The sequence below is a fragment of the Miscanthus floridulus genome, chromosome 18 (genome assembly GCF_019320115.1).
Source record: "Miscanthus floridulus cultivar M001 chromosome 18, ASM1932011v1, whole genome shotgun sequence".
NCBI classification, from domain to species: domain Eukaryota; kingdom Viridiplantae; phylum Streptophyta; class Magnoliopsida; order Poales; family Poaceae; genus Miscanthus; species Miscanthus floridulus.
This window is the reverse complement of record NC_089597.1, coordinates 19,132,799-19,154,969: the sequence shown is the minus strand read 5'-3', so window position 1 is coordinate 19,154,969 and position 22,171 is coordinate 19,132,799. Positions and strand designations below refer to the sequence as shown.

Below are 22,171 nucleotides of genomic sequence, written 5' to 3'. Positions count from 1 at the left end.
TGAATCTATAGAAAAGAGCACCAACATTTATAATACCAAATTAGAATAGTTAGAAACACATGGACTTGTACGGTGTCATAGATATTGGTAGTCTTTTCTATGTAACATTTGGTTTAAAGGTAGGATGGGACGAAGGAGGATATTTAATTTTTTAATGGTGTTTGGTTCAGAGACATCGAGACGCAGCGACCCTAATTACTAGGAAATATTCCCTATAGATCCTGAGCCAACTTGTTCTCAAAATTTGGTTGGACACGAGGTCTACCCCAAGGATGAGCGCTCTTGGTACGAGTGCATGGCCGTGCAAGAAGGAGAGGTGTGAGAATGGGTGTGTAAGTGAGAAGAGGATGCACCAGCGAGGTCACCAAGGTCGCCACGGGCGTGGGTGATGTCATGAATTTGCTAGCACGTTGGCGACGCCGTTGAAGCCACTACACCACGACTGAGGTTGCCAGGCCACGTGCGAGCGCAACAGGGCCTCGAACCCAAATGAGCTTAGCCTGACATGCAAGGACCCTTCGCAACATGGTCCATACTCAAGCTCTAGGTCTACGTGGCAGGTGTGAGAAAGAAAGAGGACGAGGGCCGTGCTCGGCCTCCCGCCATGAGTAAGAGGGCGAGGGGACGACCGGTGAATGTCGATCATGGCAAGGAAGAGGCACGCATGGGGAGAAGAAGAATGGAAAAGTAGAAGTAAGGCAGACACATGGGCCCTATTTGTTATATATGCTCATCTCACCTTCCAATGTCTTAAAAACAAACACAAAGCATAGATGATTCGCTCAGGCTAGCATTAGGATGCCCGCGCCTGCTGCACCTGCCCGCGCCCCCGCGTAGGCATGCTGATGTGCTCGCCCGCACGCCTGCTTCACGTGGGGTCCATGTCGCTCCGTGTACCGCACCCACACCCTGTCCTACGTCGCTCCGTGTCCCACGCCACACCATGGCCCATGTTGCTCCGTGTCCAACACCGCTCCGTGTTCCATGCTGCTCCGTCTCGATCTGCGCCTGCAACGTTTTCGCGCTTGCCGCTCGCACCCCCCTCCACACCCAGACTCATGCAGGCGAGTTCCAGCAGCTGCAGCAGGCGGTTGCGACAGATGGGTCCCACAATAACATGTACAACACCAGATCTACTTTTGCAATATCTAGATGAAACACATGGAACATACGTCCAAAAGAGTTGAAACACTTGCAACATACGTACACCAAGAAAACACGTGTGTAGCCTTTGCAAAAAAATATGTAACATCCGGATAAAACACTCGCAACATATGTGCGAAACATATGCAACATCCGGAGAAAACACTTTCAACATATGTGTGAAACATATGCAACACCTAGATAAACACACATGCAGCATACGTCTGAAACAAATGAAACATTTAGAACAATACACTTGTAACATATGTGTAGCCATGGCAACATATGCAATATCCACATGAAACACTTATAACATGCATATGAAACACTTGAAACATACAATTTTAGTGCAACATCGTCTTGCTGCTTGGGAGAAATGTGGCTAGTCAACGCGGAGCTCGACGCCAGCACGAAGCTGGATGCCACGGAGGTCGCCAGTGTGGAGCTCATCGGCGCGTGGACCTCGGCGGCGCAAAGGTCGCTGGCAACATGCGGCTCGTAGGCGGCAGCGCGTGCAGAGCTCAACGACGATGCATGGATGTCGGCGACGTGGAGCTCACCGGCAACACTGGGCTCTTCGGCGGCAGCGCGTGCAAAGCTCAGTGGCGGCGCGCAGAGGGCGGGTGGGGTATGGTCGTGAGACGCGTGGGGCAGGTGGCTGCGCGAGTTCGAGACGGGGAGGAGATGCACAAGCTTCATGACATCCTTCCTCCCTGTTGCTTTGAATGGAGAGACATAGGAGAGAGACAACATGGAACCAGAAAGGATAAGTCTAAGTGGCCACCTGAGTACGTGGCGGGAGTATCAGATATTTGTGTAGTGGGTATAATACGTGAATACTGTAAGGCCATGTAGCGTCCGGCGTTTGGACGCGGGACGGACGCTCGTGGTGTAGCAGTATGGTAGACGATTCCATCCTCTCCTAGTCAAACAGTAGATGGGGTGATCTTGTCCCTCAAAATTTTAATGGGATTGTCCCATCCCATATCAGTCTCCGAACCAAATAATATCTCCGTAAAACTTAAAATAGTATATAACTTTAGATACCACTAATGGTTGATTTATTTTAGGATGGACGGAGAGAGAGTACAATAATGGTTGTTGAATGCCTAAGTCCCTCAGTTAGTTGGTTTGGGCATGAAGTGCACTATATTTTCAGCTAGTTTACATTTTGTCTTTTCAGCAAACTTCATTTTAGTATACATTTAGATACTTTTTGGCCGGGCTTCAAAAGGCTTGGACTTCACCTATATTTTAGCACACACTCAAGGTACTGTCACATAGTTTTTTTTTTTAAAAAAAGGTACTGTCACATTAGCTATTTTCTCTCATCAAATGGAGTAGAATTCAGGGAATGCAGTTCTTTTTCTTCACCGGCTACGGCTTCATATATATGGTACTATAACAAAAGTATAACAATAAACTAATAAATCTGTTTAAAGCCCTTTCGAAAGAGGGCCTAACAGACTAGAAACAGTAAGTTAGTGAGTGCATACAGCGGCGGATCCAGGAAATATTTTAGGGGGACTGAACAACACTGCTGCTCGATCTTAAGTCTCAGCCCCCCCTATACTATAGAACTTTGCCTAAAAATTCATATGGGCTCTACAGTAATTTGCACTGATTCGGTTTTGGTAGGGGGGGCTTGAGCCCCCCCCCCCCCCCCCGCCCCACCGCTAGATCCGCCCCTGAGTGCACATGTATGTTTATAAATGTCTGCGTAAAAAGGGATAACTTCATTTGTATAGAAACAAGGATTTGTCTTTAAATAAGTACTCGCATATTATGTTGGAAGAAGTTATTTGTAAAAGTAGTAGGAAACAAGAATTGGATAGCAGCCGGATATTATGAAGAAGTTATTTAGCGGCGGACACATGATTCTGCTTATTATATAGGACGTGGAAATCACCTCACTGATGGAGAAACAAGAGTTGGATGGCAGCATGGCACCTGGCTGCCGCATATGCAGGAAGAAGTTATTCAGCGGCGGACACATTATTCTGCATGTATAGGACGAGGAGATCACCTCACTGATGGAGAAACAACGCCCAGAATCCAGCGCCGACGGTTCCGGCCGCCATCAGATACACCAAGAAACTGACGGCCAGCGGCATCAGCGGGGCAACCTTGCAGGCGAACATGGCCGTGAGCAGAGTCGTGAGCAGCCACACCGCCACCTTGGTCCTACCCCTGTCCCCTTCCCCGCGCTCGAATTTGCGCAGGAAGTGGAAGAGCAGCGCGGTGGAGGCGTAGGCGCCGGCCACGAACGCGGCAGAGCGCGGGTCGTCCCTTGATCTGTACGCGGCGAGCACGGAGGTGCCCGTCAGAGTGGCGAGGCCGAGCGTGGCCAGCACGCCGTGAGGGTAGAACTCCATCTGCCGCTTTCTGGCACGCGGCGTGCAACCTGGAGGCTGGAGCGACACTATTACACCCAGCGTTTCGCCGCAATGGTAGCCATGCTTTGCTGTCGACGGAGAGAACACGGTCATGTTTGTTCCTGATTTTTAAGGACACCTAGTATGCGCCGCCGCTGCGACTATGGACGAGAAGCCAATTCCTGTCTGCTGTCTCCATAGACCAGACCAGACCAGCAACAGCAAAGCCGCCGGCTGCATGCCGCTGGTGCCCACTGCGCAGCCGTCTATTGGCTACGTACTCAATTACCGGAAGGAGTGCGCTGACTGAACCCGCAGCATCACACCGAGAGCACGAGAGGAAAAACCCATCTCGCAAAGCTCCTGATGAAACAAGGAACAGAGAATGCCATTGCAGTGAACAAGTTTTCAAAGTTTCACCGCAAGTTTTCCTCCAAAACTGTGACACGCATGTTTGCCAAAAAAGTTTTTCTACAAACTTGTCCCCCAAAAGTCGGAGCACAGAAAATGACCTCATATTAGGTGAACTGAAAAGAAGAAAACGTAACAACGTCATAAACAGCTGAACAAGCATATTCCTGAGTCAGCATCCCTTGACATGGCCGTGACCTTGTTCGTCCTGGCACTGGAAGAAAGAGGGAAAACAGAAAGATGCAAACAAAAAAAGGATACATATGAATGGTCAAACAATACGCCATTGACATGCATGGCAATAACAATTGGTATGGTAGCATCCAACCAGCAGCTTCATCTCCGGAACCAGACTGTCAAGGAAACGTTACACCAGCGTCAGTGGGTCAGGGACATCTCCGGGGCAACGACGGCTCCGGTACTCATTGAGTATGTCCTGCTTTGGAAAAAGCTCGAAGGGATCCAGTTGCAGCCCCTCGCCTCAGACCGCTTCATCTGGAGGTGGACCGACAATGGAACTTATTCGGCGTCGTCGGTGTACCGTGTGTTCTTCGTCGGTATGTCGTCTCTTCTAGGGGCCAAGCACATCTGGAAGGCCGCAGTTCCACCCAAAGTGAAGTTTATCTTCTGGTTAGCTCTGCACGGTCGCCTTTGGACAGCTGATCGGCGTATGCGACACGGTTTGCAGCAGAGTGCTCTCTGCGCCCTCTGTGGTCAGGAAGCAGAGACAACGGATCATCTCTTGCTCAACTGCGTTTACAGTCGCGAGGTATGGTTCCGTCTGCTCAATTCGGTGGGGCTACAACACTGGGCACCGAATGGCGATGAAACACTGTCGGTATGGTGGCAGCAGCAAAGATCCAATGTGCCATCTGCTCTGCGCAAAAGCTTCGATTCAGCCCTTATGCTTGTCGCATGGTCTTTGTGGAAGGAACGCAATCGGCGCGTGTTCGATGGAGAACATCTACTGCCGCACAGACTGCACCAGCTCGTCATCGAGGAGGCGGATACGTGGATTGGTTCAGGTTTCTCGGCGTTGTCGGTATTCTTCGTCGCGGGGGACAGCTAGCTAGTCAGTCTGCCGACTGGTCGCAAAACATCTTCTTGTAAATCACAAGCTCGTGCGCCGTTTCTGTTTTTTGCTCTTCCTTTTATCCCGCTCCGAGTTGGCTACGGTAACTCACCGTATTCCCTTGGGGTTTTGTACTCTACACTCCTTCTTAATGAAATACGAGCAAATACGCGTTCTCGAAAAGAAGACATAGCCGTGACATTGTTCGTCCTGCCACTGGAAGAAGAGGGAAAACAGAAAGATGCAAAAAAAAAAGATACATATGAATGGTCGAATAATACGCCATTGACATGCATGGCAATAACAATTAGTATGGTAGCATCCAACCAGCAGCTCCAGCTCTGCCTGAAACACAGCATCCGGCCGGCCCACCCGCGCACTCATCACTGGCTGGCGGCTTCTCACGGGTCAGGGGGCAATAAAGAAGAGAATTCCCTGTGAGCCATTAAAAAAGATTGTAATTTTCTGTGAGTCACTAAAAAGTTTCGGCGGACTTCAGCGCTACTGCTTCTAATTTTTTTTTTCTCTCCATACCACTGTCGTCAAATTGGGCTCTAACGGTGTCAAACTGCAGGTGTGAAAAGTCAAAATTACCCTTAGGTCTAAATATGCCATTATTTTTTTTGAGTATCTTAACGACTTTAAATGGAAAAACTCAAAATTAGAAAGTTCTAGATTTCGTCGAGATCTATAATTTTCATATAAAATTATCTTCATTTAATACAGCAAAAAAATATATGATTTTCTAAGATATATTAATAATATCAAATCATATCTTTTTTTGCGGAATTAAATGAAGATAATTTTTATATGAAAATTGTAGATTTCGACGAGATCTACAACTTTCTAGTTTTGAGTTTTTTCATTTAAAGTCGTTAAGATGCTCAAAAAAATTAATGACATACTTAGACCTAAGGGTATTTTTGACTTTTCACACATGCAGTTTGACACCGTTAGAGCCCAATGTGACGGCAGTGGCATGGAGGACAAAAAAAAAATAGAGCAGTGGTGTTGAAGTCCACCGAACTTTTTCAGTAACTCACAAGAAATTACGATTTTTTTATAGTGGCTCACGAGAAATTACCTCTAGAATCGCATTCCGTTCCGCGTGGAGTATAAGGACTCGTTTGTTTCGGCTCCGGCTTCCATCGACACCGGTACTGTTTATGAAGCCGTTTTTCTCTCTCCTATACTGTAGCAGCACTGTTCATCTCCTACTTTTTCGTCTCACTGTTTCGCTGGGCACTGTTTACAAAGCCGGCGGAGCTCGTTTTTGCAGCTCCTACGGCTCCGGTTACAGTGCATGAACAGTGCCAGAGCCGGAGCACGCAAGAGCGGTGCCAAACTGGCCCTAAAGCATATATCTACTGAAAGTAGGAGCTCACGCCGGGAACTAGCTGGCTCTGTGGCTCTGCCTCAGCCACGGTGCCACGCTACGAATGGACGGCGGCGGCAATGGCCGCACCTCGCTGCTGACCATGCTAGGCCTCGGCGTCCTCGCCTGCAACTCTGCCGCGGCCGTCTACAGGTCCTGGGGCGACGACGTGGCTTCGGTGGTGTTCGTGGTCTCCGCCAACGCGGCGCTGCTGGTGCTCCTGCATTTTCTGCGCAGGTTCGAACGCGCGCGACCTGCTGGGGACGACGACAGGGGCAAAGCGAAGGCCGCTGTCTGGGCGCTCACCACGCTGCTTACGGCGATGTTCGCTTCGCGCGTGGCGCCGCTGATGCCGCCGCTCGTCGGCGTCGCCGTCTGGCTGGTGGCTGTGGCGACGGTCGGTGGTGGGTTCTGGGCCTCGTTTATCGAGGAATTTTCTCGTGAGCTATTATAAAAGATTCTAATTTCTTTTGAGTCACTGAAAAGTTTGGTGGACTTCAGCGTACATTACTCTAAATTTTTTGTTGTCCTCCATGCCACTACCGTCAGAATAGGGTTCTAACGGTGTCAAATTATAGGTGTGAAAAGTCAAAAATATCCTTAGGTCTAAATATGTCATTAATTTTTTTTTGAACATCTTAACGACTTTAAATGAAAAAACTCAAAACTAGAAAGTTGTAGATCTCGTCGAGATCTACAATTTTTATATAAAAATTATCTTCATTTAATTCCAAAAAAAAAGATATGATTTGATATGATTAATATATCTTAGAAAAATCATATCTTTTTTTGCGGTATTAAATGAAGATAATTTTTATATGAAAATTATAGATCTCGACGAGATCTACTACTTTCTAGTTTTGAGTTTTTCCATTTGAAGTCGTTAAGATACTAAAAAAATAAGGGGCTCTTGCATTTTTATCCCCTATTTTGTATCGAAATTGTGATTTTGCCCCTGTTTTTTTTTACTTTGTGAATTTATCCATGTGATTTCAAAACGAAGCATCAGTTTGCCCTCTACTCCGTTATCCTCCCCTAACGGTGTTAAATTTTGTATAAAAGGACAGAAATGCCCATGTGATTTTACCCTTATTTGTTATGCCTATTTGTGATTGTACCCTCGATTTGCAATTAGACTTTTTTATTGTATGTTGACACAAATGATTAAATTTGGCTAAATATATTTTTGGCACAACTAACAATTATTTCAACTCAGATTTAATATTGAAAAAAACATCAAAATTTGGCAGCAATGGCACCTTAGCTCCAGGGCCTCCCTCTTCACCCCTTGTGTGCGAACCCAGCAATGGCTGACCCCCACGCGATCACGTCCCTCTCAGGCATTTCCTCAAACACCCTCACCGCGAGCTTCACCTTCCCACACTTGAAGTAGACGTCCGTGAGCCCAGTCGCGTGCGTGGCAATGGCCATGGTCATCGATGGCTTGGCGCTCCGGGAGATGGACTTGAGCACGCAGCCGTACGTGTACTCATTGGCGTGGCCCCCGCGGTGCGCATCTCCCCGAACGCGTCGGCGGCGGGGCCCGTTGCCTCGCCGCGTCCCCGGCGGACGTCCCCGTGCAGGAGCGCGTTCCACAAGTAGGCAGTCACCATCGCCTAGTGCTGGTGCATCCCGTCGAGCACCCTGCGTGTGTCAGTCAGTGGCGCCAATCGTGAGGATCGACGAGCCTGGCGAGGAGGAACTCATTGGTGTCCAGCCCGTGGACGTGGAGGTGCAGTGTGGATCTGGCGCACGTGCGGGAGGGAGCGGCAAGCCGAGAGGAGTGCGGCGAAGGCGGAGACGCTGGCCAGGACGCAAGATTGCAACCACGCGGCTATCTGCGCACCTTGACGCCAATCCCATGCCTAGAAGAACAAGAGGAGGACGCCCCTGAGCCGCACTGTCGGTGTTTCGGACCACCGACGAAGTAAATTTGTATCTACGCGTCTGGCCTGGATGGTGTGCGCGAAGGACATAAGGATTTATACTGGTTCGGGTAGAATGTCCCTACGTCCAGTTTGCTGCTGGAAGGAGGTGCCGACGGTGATGACCTCGTGCGGACCCGGCATCTTCAACTTCAAGTAGGTGTAATTGGGGATAGCCATAAACTTCGCGTAGCATGGGCGTCCCAGAATGGCGTGGTAGGTCCCTTGGAACTCGAGCACCTCGAAGGTAAGGGTCTCCATCCTATAGTTGGTCGGATTCCCAAAGGTGATGGGCAAATCGATTTGCCCGAGAGGCACGACCTACTTTCTAGGCATGATGCCGTGGAAAGACGCCCCGGTCGGCCAGATACGCGACCGGTCGATGCCCATGGCGTCGAGTGTCTCGGCGTACATGATGTTGAGGTTGCTGTCTCCATCCATCAGTACCTTGCTGAGGCGCTTCGTATCGATGATCGGGTCGACCACGAGCGGGTACCTTCTCGGCTACGGGATGCTCTCCGGGTGGTCACTCCGGTCAAAGGTGATGGCGGACTCCGACCATCGGAGGAAGGAAGGTGTGGACGGCTCGCCCGCATAGACCTCGTGGCGCGCGAGCTTATGACGGCGCTTGGAGCCATAGGCTGCCGACCCCCCAAAGATCATGAGGCAGCCGTCCAGTGTCGAAAAGCCACGTCCTTCTCCTCGGCGCCATCTGTCGTCGGCTTGGATTCCTTTCGGGACTCCCGCTTGTTGGAGCCACCAGACAGGAACCTGCTGCATGAGGATGTAGTCCTTGTACAGGTGCTTGACGGGGAAGGCATGGTTAGGGCATGGCCCTTCAAGCAGCTTCTCAAAGTGGTCGGGGGGTGCCCTCGGTGGGCTTTCGACCCCCCTTGCGGTCCGCAGCGGCCACGAGTTAGCTCTCGCGCTGCTGCTTATTCTTCTTCTTGGTGGGGCAGTTGGAGGTGCCCTCGCCAGGCGTCCTCATCTCGCTTCGCCTTGCCCTTAGAGCTGATCAAAGATTGCTCCGACCGCTTCCTCGCCCGAGGCAGTGGCTGGTGGCGATGTCGAGGAGCTCCTTAGGTGGTTCATGGGCCCTTGCGTCCTAGCTTGTAACCAGGGACTCGCAGGTGGTCCCAGACAGGAAGGCTCCTATGACGTCAGCGTCAGGCGACAGTCAGGCAGTTCAGTTGCACTATCGGGAGAAGCGCCGAATGTACTCACTGAAGAGTCTCCCGGACTTCTGTCGGCAGTTTTTAAGATCCCACGGGTTCCCAGGACGCGCGTAGGTGCCCTAGAAGTTTTCCACAAAAATCTCTTTTAGGCCCGCCCAACTTTGAATCCGGTTGGGCGGAAGGTGTTCCAACCATGTTCACGCCGAATCGGCTAGGAACAATGGAAGGTTGCGGATAATGAAACTGTCACTATCCGCTCCACCGGCTTGGCAAGCAAGCCGATAATCCTCGAGCCATAGTCCGGGGTTCGTTTCCTCAAAGTATTTCGGGATGTTAGTCGGCGGTCGGTACCGCGGTGGGAAGGCGGCGTTGAGGATGTGTCGGGCAAAGGCCTGAGGCCCCAGTAGGTCGGGGCTCGGGCTACGGTCCTCGTCACTGTCATAGCGTCTGCCACGACGAGGGTGGTAGCCGCGGCCGGCTTCCTCTCTCTCGTCGCTACGGGCAGACCTACGGGCGTCCTTGGGAGCATGTAGCTGAAGGATTCTGGGGGCCGAAAAAGATTTCTCTTGATTCTGACCCTCCCTAGGATCCGAGCCATCGTCCTACGATCGCATATTCGGCCTCCTTGCGAGTCCAACTTCCCTCGAGCCCCGTGTGTTGCAGGGGTCCGATCGAGGGGTCAGCTCGTCTTTGTGATCTTCATCCCTCAAGCGTTTTTTTGATAAAGCGGAGGGGCTAAGTCGTGCCATGATTCTCCTCGATGGACGAATCATGGTGCTCGGTGAGCTGTTAATGGGCTAGTCCGAGTGGGGCCCTGGATTCCTGTTCATGGGGGTCCGGCATGGGTCAGCTGGTGACCAACTCCAGATTCTCAGTGGCCAATTCATATAGTTCTCGGGTCCATTCGACCGGTCCCAAGGGCCCTTTACCTTTCTTCGAGGAAAAACCATGGATTGTAAACCGACCGAGACTCGAACATGGGCCGGGATGCCCGTGGCACTCGTGCACCCGGGTACTGGCCGCTAGCGGGCCCATACCTTTCCACCCTCACTCTAAAGGTGCCCTGGAGCGGTTGTGAACCCGTCGGTGGGCCAACCTTTGAACTCCTGGGCCTGAATGGGCCGTGGGAGCGTTTTGAGCTCCGTATCCCTACTTACCTGCGACCGTTTTTGGCCCGTGTACCGGGCGAACCATCATCTGGCATGTCCTTTGAGGGCACGGCCAGAGATAGCGTGCGCACGATCTTCGGAGGGAGGTGATGTGATGCGGCGCAGCGGGCGCGTAAATCTAGAAGGACGGTTCGCCTTCTCGTCCCGCTCCACTTTATAAATAGCGGCCTCCCCCTTCACGTTTCTGCACACCAAAACCACAACCTTACCTTCTCCATCTTTCCACCGCCGACGTTCGGATCTGCCGCGCCTGCTAATCCACCGCCAACGCCCTAGATCTGCAGCCCTTGCTTCTCCGCCGCTGCCTTTGCTTCTCCGCTGCCACCTCCACCTTCCATGGATTCGTGGTACCGCTCCGATGTCACCCACGTGTGTATGGAGGGCCTCGTCAAGCGCGGTCTTCTCCTCGGGAGGACCGACGCGGCGGAGTGGCTCGTGCCCGGCCGTGAGGATGCGCCGGCACCGCCCGACGGCTATGTCGTCTCCTTTGCGCCCTTCCACGAGCGTGGACTCGGGGTTCCTCCCCACCTGTGTCTTCTGGGGTCTGCTGCACCACTATCAGATCGAGCTATAGCACTTGAACCACAACGAGATCCAGCACATCGCGGCCTTCATCGTGATGTGCGAGGGGTACCTGGGGATCGAGCCCCACTTCGAGCTGTGGAGATATTTCTTCTCCATCTCCTTGATGTAGAAGAAGGAGAGAGGCCGGGAGACCCCGGTGTTGATGGGATGCGCGAGCATCCACCTCCGGGGGCAGCGGGCTCTCCAGATCCAACAAGGGGTGGCACTCGTACTGGTTCTACCTGAAGAACGACCCTGCCGCCCCCTTGCCGATCTTCACCGGGCGCCTGGTCGAAGTGGCGCCGCCATCGTGGCCGTGGGGGCCACCCGTCAAGGAGAAGAAGAGGATGCATGACCTCCTCGAGGCCATCACGTTCCTGAAGACCCACGGCCTCCGCGGGGCCGACGTCATCGGGGGGTATCACGCGAGGAGGGTGGCGCCGCTGTATGGGATGACGCTCGGCGCGTAGCTCGATAGGGCGACGCTCGCCTAGGGACCGCTCCACGACAGCGAGGTCGCGCAATGCATCAAGGAGGCCACGGGGGAGACCGACACCGTGTTCTCGATCCTGGGACATCCCGTGATGCGGCCGGACACGGGCTTCGTCGAGTTGCCAGCGGGGTTAGGCTTCTGGGACTCCGTCACGCCGCTTCCTGAGCACGCGGTCGTGAGGGCGGCAAACTATGCCATGGATGAACAGAGGAAGAAGAAGAAGGACGACAAGCGGAAGAAACGGCGGGCGAAGCAGCAAGCGAAGCTGCAGCGAGAGAAGCGGCGCCAAGGCTCGTCGGAGGAAGAAGAGGAGGAGGAGGAGGGCGACGGCTCTAGGTCGCCCATCCCGTGGGATGATCTGGCTGCCGGGGACGAGGACCCACCTTCGACGCAGGCGGGGCCCTTCGCATGGCATCTTTCGGGGCAAGAGGGGGGACACACCCCTAGAGACGGCGGAAGCAAGCCGTCCCGCTCTGTCCGAGCCTTCCGTGGCACCCCTGGAGTCGACGGGAGGCGGCCGCTCCGCTCCGTCTGGGCCTTCTATGGCGGCCCCGAAGCCATCGGAATCAAGCCGCCCCGCTCCGTCCGGGCCTTCCACGGTGCCCCCGGAATCGGTGGGGATCGACCGCTCCACCTCGTCTGAGCCCTCCGAGTCGAGGGAGGGCTCGAAGCGGCAACGTGACGACGAGGAGCAGCCGGGGTTGGGCAGGCCGGCCCCAAAACGTCCTCGCATGATGGCGTCAGGGTGAGTTAAGAGTTCTCTCATCTTTTTGTCCTAACGAATTTTTGCCGTGAACTGACCGCCATATCCTTTGCAGCGTCGGAGGACATGGGACTCTCCAGCGGCTTGCGCCGAAAAAGGGCCTCCTCCGGCAGACGCGCCAGGAGCAGGCTGGCGCCGCGCCGGAGGTGAGCGGGAGTGGTGCTGGGGCGGCCACGGCGTCGACCGGGGAGGCGCAGCCGATGGCTGCGTCCACGGGAGAGCAGAAGGAGGAGGGCGCGTCCGGGGCGCCCATGGTGGGCGTGGCACGGTCGGTCGTGTCCACAACGTTGCAGGCGAAGGCGACGCGGCCGGAGCCGTCGTCCGTGCAGGTGGCCGTGTCCGCGGCGAGGCAGACGGAAGGGGATAGAGAGGGAGAGGAAGCGGGATCTCATCGCCGGGAGACGTCCTCCCCCGCTGGGGCGTACGTAGAGCTATCGGGGCATGTGGCACTCTGCTGCCAGGGCGTGTGAGGAGGGTGAGGGAGAGAGGAGAGTGGGGCGGCATGGATGAGGGATTCAGAGAGAGGAGTGTGGGTTAGCGTTTGCATTTTTCATCATTAGAAAAAAATCGAGACTATTGTCCTCAAGTATGGTCTATGTTGAGATAACCCCTAAAATTAACGTTTCGTTCAATTTACTCCCTCTAACTATTTGAGTCGGTGTAGCTTACCTCTTATAAAAGGAAATAATTTACGGTTTCCGGTGTTGGTGGCCGATACGACCCCGGAAGATCCTTTCCGGGTACTGTCTGCGGTACGGGAGTCAAAAGGCCAAGTCGAGTTCGTTGTACCTTTCGAGGAGAGACGACCCTAGCTAGCTAGGCTAGCGGTTTCGGGCAATATATAGCAACGCCCTGGCCTTCCCTCGAGGCCACGACCAAATAAACCCGAGCCCCGACAGCGCTGCTCGACTGCGCACGCAAGATGGAAGGCCACGACCAAGCAGCCCAAGCCCCGACGCCGCTGCTCGACCGCGCGCGCAAGATGGCGGAGATCGGCCGCCTCGCGCGCAAGATGGCGGAGAGGGGAAGACGAACAAGCAGCGGCAACAACAACAAGACGACGGCGGCATACGTGCCTATCAAGATCAACACCAAGCCAGCGGGGACGGAGATGAGGAAGACGAAGCTGGTGGAGGTGCCCGAGGACCTCATCCTCCAGATCATGTGGGAGAAGGCGTGCGCCCCTCGCCACCTCTACTCACCAGCGTGGAAACCTAGGCCCAATGACCCAGGGGAGGAGCAGCTGATCAGTGTCTACGAGAAGGCTAGCGCGTCGTCGATGACCTGATACTGCAGTACACCAAGGGCTTGTTTGGATGCCAAAATTTTTGGCAAAGTGCTACTGTAGCATTTTCATTGTTATTTGATAAATAGTATCCAATCATAGTCTAATTAGGCTTAAAAGATTTGTCTCGTGGATTTCGTCTAAACTGTGTAATTAGTTTTATTTTTTATTTTTATTTAATACTTCATGCATGCGTCTAAAGATTCGATGTGACAAGAAATCTTGAAAAATTTTGCAAAATAGGGTAGAACTAAACTGGCCCCAACAACGGGTGCGCCTACGAGGAGGTTCAGATCGGGGACGACGACTGAGGTAGGGCCATTAAGATCGATTTATTAAGGCAGCGCGTGCAGAGAAGTAGCTAGCTAGGGCACTACGTACTACTTGATCGAGTAGGGAAAGCTTTTCGGTGTTTTTTAAATTTTGTTCTTTAGCTACGGTATATATACAGGCGTTTTTAAAATTTTGTTCTTTAGCTACTTTATTTCAGGCACACGAACGTGGAAAATTGTCTCTGTTGGTGTCAAAATTTCTTTTTTGTTCGCATCATTTTTTTTAAATTTCTTTCGTCTAGCCTCTCTAACTAACTCCGTGAATGTGGAAACTCGTCTCTGTTCGCATCTGTCGGCTGCCCTCATGTTTCAATACTGAGTAATCTAAAATAAGAATCCTATTCCAAATAAAAAGGGAGTTAAAAGAGAGAGGATATAAAGAGGCTCTTGTAGTTGTTTGCCTTCATTATTGCTTTCTTGGCTGAAATTCAGCCTGGCACGCGCAGTTTAGTAGTAGATCGATCGATCCGCTGGTGTCCGGACTGCCATACAGGACGATATGCCAATGCATGCGATCGAGGTCATCATTTGTAATAATCATCATGACATCATCATCCCATGAACACAAGCTTTTTGTAAGTAGTTGATCATCATTTGTTACAACAAATGAAACCACAGAAAATAGTTCCACCATTTTTCTTTTCCCACATAGTGGTTTCACCCATTTATACTTATAAACTGAAAGGCCAATTCAAACACGAGAAGTTCCCGAGTTGCCTAAAACTATATCACAACAAAAGAAGTACAACCAATTGCCATCCTATTATTGTATCCATAACATCGATAAATTAGATTTCTGATGAAGAGATGAAATGTCAGAAATCTATGACGGCGGTAAAGTAATCTATGACGACGCATGTTCTATGGGCATATTCCAATGCTTATTGAACATGACCACACAAGTGAAGATGAAATAAACATCACGAATCTCTCAAACCCTTCACATGTACGAACTGGTCCTCTCTTGTAAACTTAATCAATGCATACATATAATTAAGGAATCTGAAAGAACACGAACGCTGATAACTCAGGATTGCATTGCTAAGTGGTGATGGCCTCATATATGGGCACCTTCTAGTTCGCTTCTGCTTCCCACTTCTCCACCACCTCATCAAGTGCCGTCGTGGCGGCACCACCGTCACGGAGTCCCTCTGCCGCAGCATTCTGCAGCTCGGCCACCTTCACCCGCACCATGGCTCCTTTCCCTTCCCCTACCATCAGCTCCCTCACCACCGATGCGATGGTCTCCTTATCCTTCCGCTCGGGCAGCCGTGTATCGCAGCTCCGACCCCCTCCGCCAGCATCACCGCGTTTAGCCGCTGCTCGGCGAACAACGGCCACGCCAGCATCGGCACACCGTGCACCAGGCTCTCTAGCGTGGAGTTCCACCCACAGTGCGTCAGGAAGCCTCCGGTGGCCATGTGGGCAAGCACCTGTGTCTGCGGTGCCCACGACGGCACCAGGAGACCGACGTCCTTTGTCCTCTCCAGGAATCCTTCCGGGAGGTAGGCGAAGGGGTCCTTGTTGCTCTCTGCATTGTAGTAGTTGTCGCTGAGCGTGCCCTCGTCGCTGGGGCTGCGCACCACCCAGAGGAAGCGCTGCCCGCTGAGCTCCAGGCCAAGCGCAAGCTGGTGCATCTGCTCCTTTGGCAACGCGCCGGCGGAGCCGAACGAGACGAAGATGACCGACCTGGCCGGCTGCCGGTCGAGCCACTCCAGGCACGCCGCACGCGGCGGAGATGATGGTGGAATCACTCCGGACTTGTCAGCCGGACTCACTCCGGCGTGCTCTCAATCTCACGGTGAACTCAAGAACAAAGTGAACACAAGAAGAATTTTTTGTGCCAAGCACGAAACTCGTGTGTCAGCGTTTTCTGTATTAAGTTCTCCTACTTATACACAATGAGCTACTAACTGTAAAGGGAAAACGAAAGGCTGAGCTAGCCTCAGCTCCGCCATGCACGCCATGCTCGTCATGGCCCGATCTGTGCGTGCCATCCCACGCACCAAGCCACCACGCGCAAGCTGCGGCAGACAACGCCACGACGTGAACGAACGTGCACGCCGTGGCCCTGAATACAAGGACGCACTCGGGAGGTTCTGAACAACCAGGCCGAGCTCAACTCTAGCTGAAACAAAGAAAAATAAGCGGGAACACAGGTTTACATCGGACTCGATCACATTTCACCCCCTAAACCTGATGTTCTCTGCTGACATTGACGACACCAAGCTGCACACGAAGTTCACAGAACCGATCACGCGCCAGCGGCTTTGTCAAGATGTCAGCAAGCTGCTCCTCAGTGCGGACGTGCTCAATGTCCATTCTCCCGTCAGCAACACACTCTCGAATAAAATGAAATCGAACATCAATGTGCTTGCTTCGATCGTGAAAGACAGGATTCTTACTGAGGGCGATTGCCGATTGGCTGTCCATCTTCAGCAGGAAGGCGGCGCGCTGCTCGCTTGTCAGGTCAGCCAAGAGCTGCGCCAGCCAGGTGCCCTGGCATGCCGCCGTCGTCCCCGCGATGTACTCTGCTTCGCACGAGGAGAGGGCGACAACCTTCTGCTTCTGTGACTGCCAGGACACAAGACAGGGACCAAGAAAGAACAGCACGCCTGTAGTGCTCTTCCTTGTGTCGATATCGCCTCCCATGTCCGCGTCACTGTATCCCAGCAGCTTCAACTTGCCTCCGCCGCGCCTGTAGTGACACCCAAGGTCGATGGTGCCGGCGACGTAGCGCAGCACCCGCTTGACGGCGTTGAGGTGTTCGGTGGTTGGGCGCTCCATGAATCGGCTGATGTAGCCGACGGCGTAGGCGATGTCGGGTCTGGTGTGCACCAGGTACCGGAGGCAGCCGACAATGCCTCGATACTCAGTGGCGTCCACCGGTGCCGCCGTGCTCTCCTTCGACAGCTTCAGGCGAGGCTCCATCGGAGTATGGCACGGGTTGCAGCCACCCATGCCCGCGCGCTCCAGGATCTTGCGCGCGTACGCCGCCTGTGAGAGCTTGATGCCGTCCTCCGCCTGCTGCACCTCAATGCCCAAATAAAAGGACAAGAGGCCAAGATCACTCATCTTGAACATGGAGCGCATCTCGTGCTTGAACGGAGCGATCTCGGTGTTGTCGTTCCCGGTGATGATGAGGTCGTCGACGTACACGCCCACCAGTAGCCGCGACGCGCCTTCCCCACGGGCATAGACTGCATGCTCCGAGGTGCTGTGAGTGAAGCCGAGCACCTTCAGCGTCGCGTCGAGCTTCGCGTTCCAGGCACGCGGCGCCTGGCGGAGACCATAGAGCGCCTTGTCCAGGCGCAGCACCTTGTCTTCCTGCCCCTTGACGACGAATCCGGGAGGCTGCCGAACGTACACCTCCACGCGCAGCTCCCCGTTCAAGAACGCGGACTTCACGTCCATGTGGTGCACCGGCCACCCCTCCTGGGCAGCGAGTGCGAGCAGCAGCCGCACCGATTCGATACGGGCGACGGGAGCGAACACCTCATCAAAGTCGATGCCGGGTTGCTGGACGTAGCCTTTCGCCACGAGACGCGCCTTGTACTTTGCCACAGCACCGGCAGCATCCTTTTTCACCTTGAACACCCACTTTAGGCCGATCGGACGATGACCCGCAGGCAGTGGCACCAGGCGCCACGTCTTGTTGCACTCGATGGAGTCCATCTCCTCCTTCATGGCGTTGCGCCAGGGCTCGTGCTTCTCGGCCTCAGTGAACGTGGCCGGCTCTTCTTCAATCTGCAGATGGAGCTGAGCAGCAACCTGGCGCGTGGCGTAGCCCGGTGGAGTTGCCGCGCCAAGGACATTGTTGACGGTGCGGTAGCGCGGCTCCACGTCGTCCGTGTCCGCGTCCCAGTACTCCTCAGCATTCGGTGGAGGGGACACGAAATCAGGTTGGGAAAGCTCGATCGGTGGCGGCTCAGGTGTGGACTGACCGGGCGCAGATGATGCGGGCGACGTCGCGGGAGTTTGAGCCACGGGCGAGCCTGGAGCAGACACGTGCGTCACCGGGACCTCAGAAGTGCCGCCGGTTTCAGCGTCGTGGTGCCCAGCGTCCAGCTCCACGATGTTGTCCTCCACCACGAACTCAGCCTCCGTGTTCATCTCCTCGTCCTTCTAGCTCCAGGGTGCCTGCTCATTGAAGACAGCATCCCTGGACACCACGGCGCGCCTCGACGCCGGGTCGTAGAAGCACCATGCCTTGGCGCCAGGTTCGTAGCCGATGAAGACGACCGGCGTGCCACGATCGTCGAGCTTCTTCAGGTACGGCTTTGTCGACTTGACGTAGGCGACGCAGCCGAAGGTACGGAAGAAGGAGACATTGGGCCTCCTGCCTTTCCAGGCCTCGAACGGGGTGACGCCGTCGAGCGCCTTCGTGGGCGCCCGGTTGAGCAGGAACACAGCCGTGGCCACCGCTTCTCCCCAGAACAGCGACGGCACGCCGCGGCTCTTCAGCAGGCTGCGCGCCATCGTCACGACCGTCTGGTTCCGCCTTTCCACGACGCCGTTCTGCTGGGGTGTATACGGCGCGGTGCGCTGCCGTTCAACCCCGTGCTCGGCGCAGTACAGCTCGAACTCCACGGAGGTGAATTCTCCTCCGTTGTCGGTACGCAGAACGCGCAGTCGCCGGTCCGTCTCCGTCTCCACTCGAGCCTGGAACTTCTTCACTGCCGCAAGCGTGTCGCTCTTGGCGGCAAGCAGGGCCACCCACATATACCTGCTTCGATCATCCACGAGCAGCACAAAATATTGCTTACCGCCGGGAGTTGGCGGCGTGATTGGGCCGCACAGGTCCGCATGGACCAAATCGATCAGTCCCTCGGCACGGCGCTTTGCCTGCGCTGGGAACGGACTCCGCTTCAGCTTGGTGGTGACGCAGTCGGCGCAGAGTTGGTGGACGTGGTCGACATGCGGCAGTCCATGGACCATCCCGCGCAGCTCCAGCTTGCGCAAGGCGTCGAAGTGCAGGTGCCCGTACCGCTCATGCCAGAGCCACGCGCTGTTGGTGGAACGCGCAGACAGGCAGAGCGGCCGGGCAATCTTGACGCGCAGCAGGTAGAGGCGGTTCGCCGAGCGCTTCACTCGCACGATGAGGCGTCCATTCTCGTCGCGGACGCGCAGGACGCCGTGCTTGGCGTGGACGTCGCAGCCGCCCTCGTCCAGCTGCCCGAGGCTCACAATGTTGGTGGTGAGCCTGGGGATGAAGTACACCCCCGTGAGCGGGAGGTGCTCACCGGTCTTCCCTTCGAACAGGACGGTGCCGGAGCCCTCGATGGCGACCTCCGACCCGTCGCCAAACTTGACGAAGCCGCGAACCGCCGTGTCGATGTCGATGAAGGCGTTGCGGCTGCCGGACATGTGGTTCGTAGCTCCACTGTCGAGGTACCACACCCCGTCGTCGCGCTCGGAGTCGCAGTCCAGCTTGGCGAAGACCTTGCCCTCCATGACGCGAAGGGGGCGGCGCTCCGACGACGGAGTGGTGGCGGCGCCGTGGGGATCTGGCACCGGATTGGGGACGACTGTGGCGCGGGCCATCAGCAGGGCAGGCTCGGCATCTTCTTCAGCCTGCGCGACATGGGCCTCCGCCTTGGGCTTGCTGCGGCAATCCTTGGCCCAGTGGCTGTATTTGCCGCAGCGCTTGCACTGGTCGGCCCTCGTTGCCTTGCCGGAGTTGGGCTCGGCCTGCTTCCCGTCGTGCGAGGTGGAGCCGCCTACTCCTTTCCCGCGTCCGCGGCCTTGCCCACGCTGGCCTCGCTTCTTCCCGCCGGAGCTCGACGCCGCACTGCGCCCGGAGCTGTCCTGGTCTCGGCGAGCCTTGCGGCGCGCCTCCCAGTCTTCCTCGGTGAGAAGGAGACGCCCCATGGCGTCCGTGACGGACTTCTGCTTGCCGCGGTCCTCGAACACCCGAAGGCGCCCGATTACGTCCTCGATCGAGATGGTGCGGAGGTTGCAGAACATCTCGATGGAGACGGCGGCTTGGGACAGCTTCTCCGGCACTACCTGCAGCAGTTTCTTAACTACCTCGGATTCGGAGATGTTGTCGCCGAGGGTGCGCAGGTTCGTGGCGAGAGTGGTGATCCGCACGCCGAAGTCGCTGACGGTTTCCCCATCCTTGAAGGCGAGGTTGCCGAAGTCGCGGCGGAGCTGCTGCGCGGTGGCGTCGCGCGCACGCTCGTCGCCGACCCGGAGGATCTTGATGGCGTCCCATGCCTCCTTCGCCGTGCGCCGGACGGCGAGTGCGTTCCAGAGTTCCTGCGGTACGGACCGCAGGATGCCCGCCATGGCCACCCGATCGTCGTGGTAGTCGTCCTCGTCAGGATCGTCGACGACGACGTCCCATACTCGGAGCGTCTGGAAGTTGACCTCCATGACCAACGCCCACTCGGGGTAGTTGGATCGCGTGAGCATCGGCCACGCGACGCTCGCGGACGGACGCTCCACAATGCGCTCCAGGACGCGCGATCCGCTGCGGGCGCGAGAGCGGCGAGTGTGCGAGCGGCCTCGGCGGCGGCGCGGCGAACGCGATGGAGTAACCTCCTTCTTCTTCGACGGAGTCTCGGACATGGCGCCGGCGGCGTGATCTCGGCTTTGGTACCAAATGTCAGCCGGACTCACTCCGGCGTGCTCTCAATCTCACGGTGAACTCAAGAACAAAGTGAACACAAGAAGAATTTTTTGTGCCAAGCACGAAACTCGTGTGTCAGCGTTTTCTGTATTAAGTTCTCCTACTTATACACAATGAGCTACTAACTGTAAAGGGAAAACGAAAGGCTGAGCTAGCCTCAGCTCCGCCATGCACGCCATGCTCGTCATGGCGCGATCTGTGCGTGCCATCCCACGCACCAAGCCACCACGCGCAAGCTGCGGCAGACAACGCCACGACGTGAACGAACGTGCACGCCGTGGCCCTGAATACAAGGACGCGCTCGGGAGGTTCTGAACAACCAGGCCGAGCTCAACTCTAGCTGAAACAAAGAAAAATAAGCGGGAACACAGGTTTACATCGGACTCGATCACAGGACTGCCGTATCAGCGGGCCGATAGGGTACACAGGCGGCCGGCCGCGCTCTGGCTGGCGGAGCACCTGGGCAACCTCAGGCTCGACGGCGTCGAAGGAGTTGACGAGGATGGCATCAGCCTCACGGTAGCGCTTGGCGAGGTGCACCATCAGCTTGTAGGACGGGCCGGTTGGACCTGTCCTGGAGCGGCGAGGGTATGTCCGACCCCGGGACGGGCACGCAGCCGGGCAGGCGCACCGGCTCGGCGAGGTCCCGGAACTCGCCGGAGACGGACGCCGCGAGGTCCGGGAGGCGGAGAACGAGCGAGAGCGCGTGCAGGTTCATGGGCATGAAGCGAGTCCATCCCGAACTGGTCGGCGACGAACGCGACGAGGCGGGTGGTCTCCCTGAGCTCCGAGAGCATGCGCGTGAGAAGTACGGCTTCACTTTAAGCCCTCAATCATCATTGGTTGAGAAGTACGGCTGGCATTATCGTGTGGAGAGGCTGGAGGGTCCTACGGCGGCTGCAGGCTGATCCTCTGCATATGGCCGTGCGGTGGCTTCAGCCGAAGCTTCGGTCGTGACATCACGCGTGACCGTCGTCACGCCCCACATGCACGCATCTGAATTTAGATTGATGACTCCGAACAACCGTACTAGTCACCATCAATGTTAATAAAGACACTAATGTGCATCCAAAATGTGATTTCACAAATAAGAGGAGAAAATGTAAGAACAAAAACAGCAATTTGGTTTTTCTCGTACCAGTTGCAAAAGATGCGAACCAGGGACATTATACTTTAACTAGCAAATATGCTCGTACGTTGCAACGGGAGATACAACTTATTGCATAGTTTGTTCAGATGATTTGCAGCTTAAAACTTTATCCATCAAACACGTGGAGCTCTAACTTGTATACATGAGCACGAGACGCTGTGACATTTATCAAATGATTGTCTGTGCATTTTAATTTGTCTTGAGATTGGACTCTAATAGTATTTGAGATTGCATCATATGTTTAAATTTATCTTTGAATCGAACTCTATAACGTACCTATTTGGACCGAAAAAATCACACCAGAG

General features: G+C 54.8%; 3 protein-coding genes and 1 pseudogene across 3 annotated transcripts; 2 read left to right on the top strand and 2 right to left on the bottom strand.

Moving 5' to 3' along the window:
* Positions 1-3,016: 3,016 nt before the first annotated feature.
* LOC136519876 (uncharacterized) lies at positions 3,017-3,683 on the bottom strand. Its single transcript, XM_066513266.1, has one exon. It carries the CDS (start codon positions 3,630-3,632, stop codon positions 3,171-3,173), a length of 462 nt encoding a protein of 153 aa, XP_066369363.1. The 5' UTR covers positions 3,633-3,683; the 3' UTR covers positions 3,017-3,170.
* Positions 3,684-6,440: 2,757 nt separating this feature from the next.
* LOC136523398 (uncharacterized) lies at positions 6,441-6,830 on the top strand. Its single transcript, XM_066517091.1, has one exon. It carries the CDS (start codon positions 6,441-6,443, stop codon positions 6,828-6,830), a length of 390 nt encoding a protein of 129 aa, XP_066373188.1.
* Positions 6,831-11,793: 4,963 nt separating this feature from the next.
* Positions 11,794-12,345, top strand: LOC136523397 (uncharacterized). Its single transcript, XM_066517089.1, has one exon. It carries the CDS (start codon positions 11,794-11,796, stop codon positions 12,343-12,345), a length of 552 nt encoding a protein of 183 aa, XP_066373186.1.
* A 2,785-nt stretch (positions 12,346-15,130) lies between these two features.
* LOC136522819 (hydroquinone glucosyltransferase-like) lies at positions 15,131-21,516 on the bottom strand (annotated as a pseudogene).
* Between the last annotated feature and the right edge of the window lie 655 nt (positions 21,517-22,171).

Coding starts and splice junctions, on each gene's coding strand:
- LOC136519876 (XM_066513266.1), bottom strand. CDS start 3,632: ATGACCGTGTTCTCTCCGTCGACAGCAAAGCATGGCTACCATTGCGGC.
- LOC136523398 (XM_066517091.1), top strand. CDS start 6,441: ATGGACGGCGGCGGCAATGGCCGCACCTCGCTGCTGACCATGCTAGGC.
- LOC136523397 (XM_066517089.1), top strand. CDS start 11,794: ATGCGGCCGGACACGGGCTTCGTCGAGTTGCCAGCGGGGTTAGGCTTC.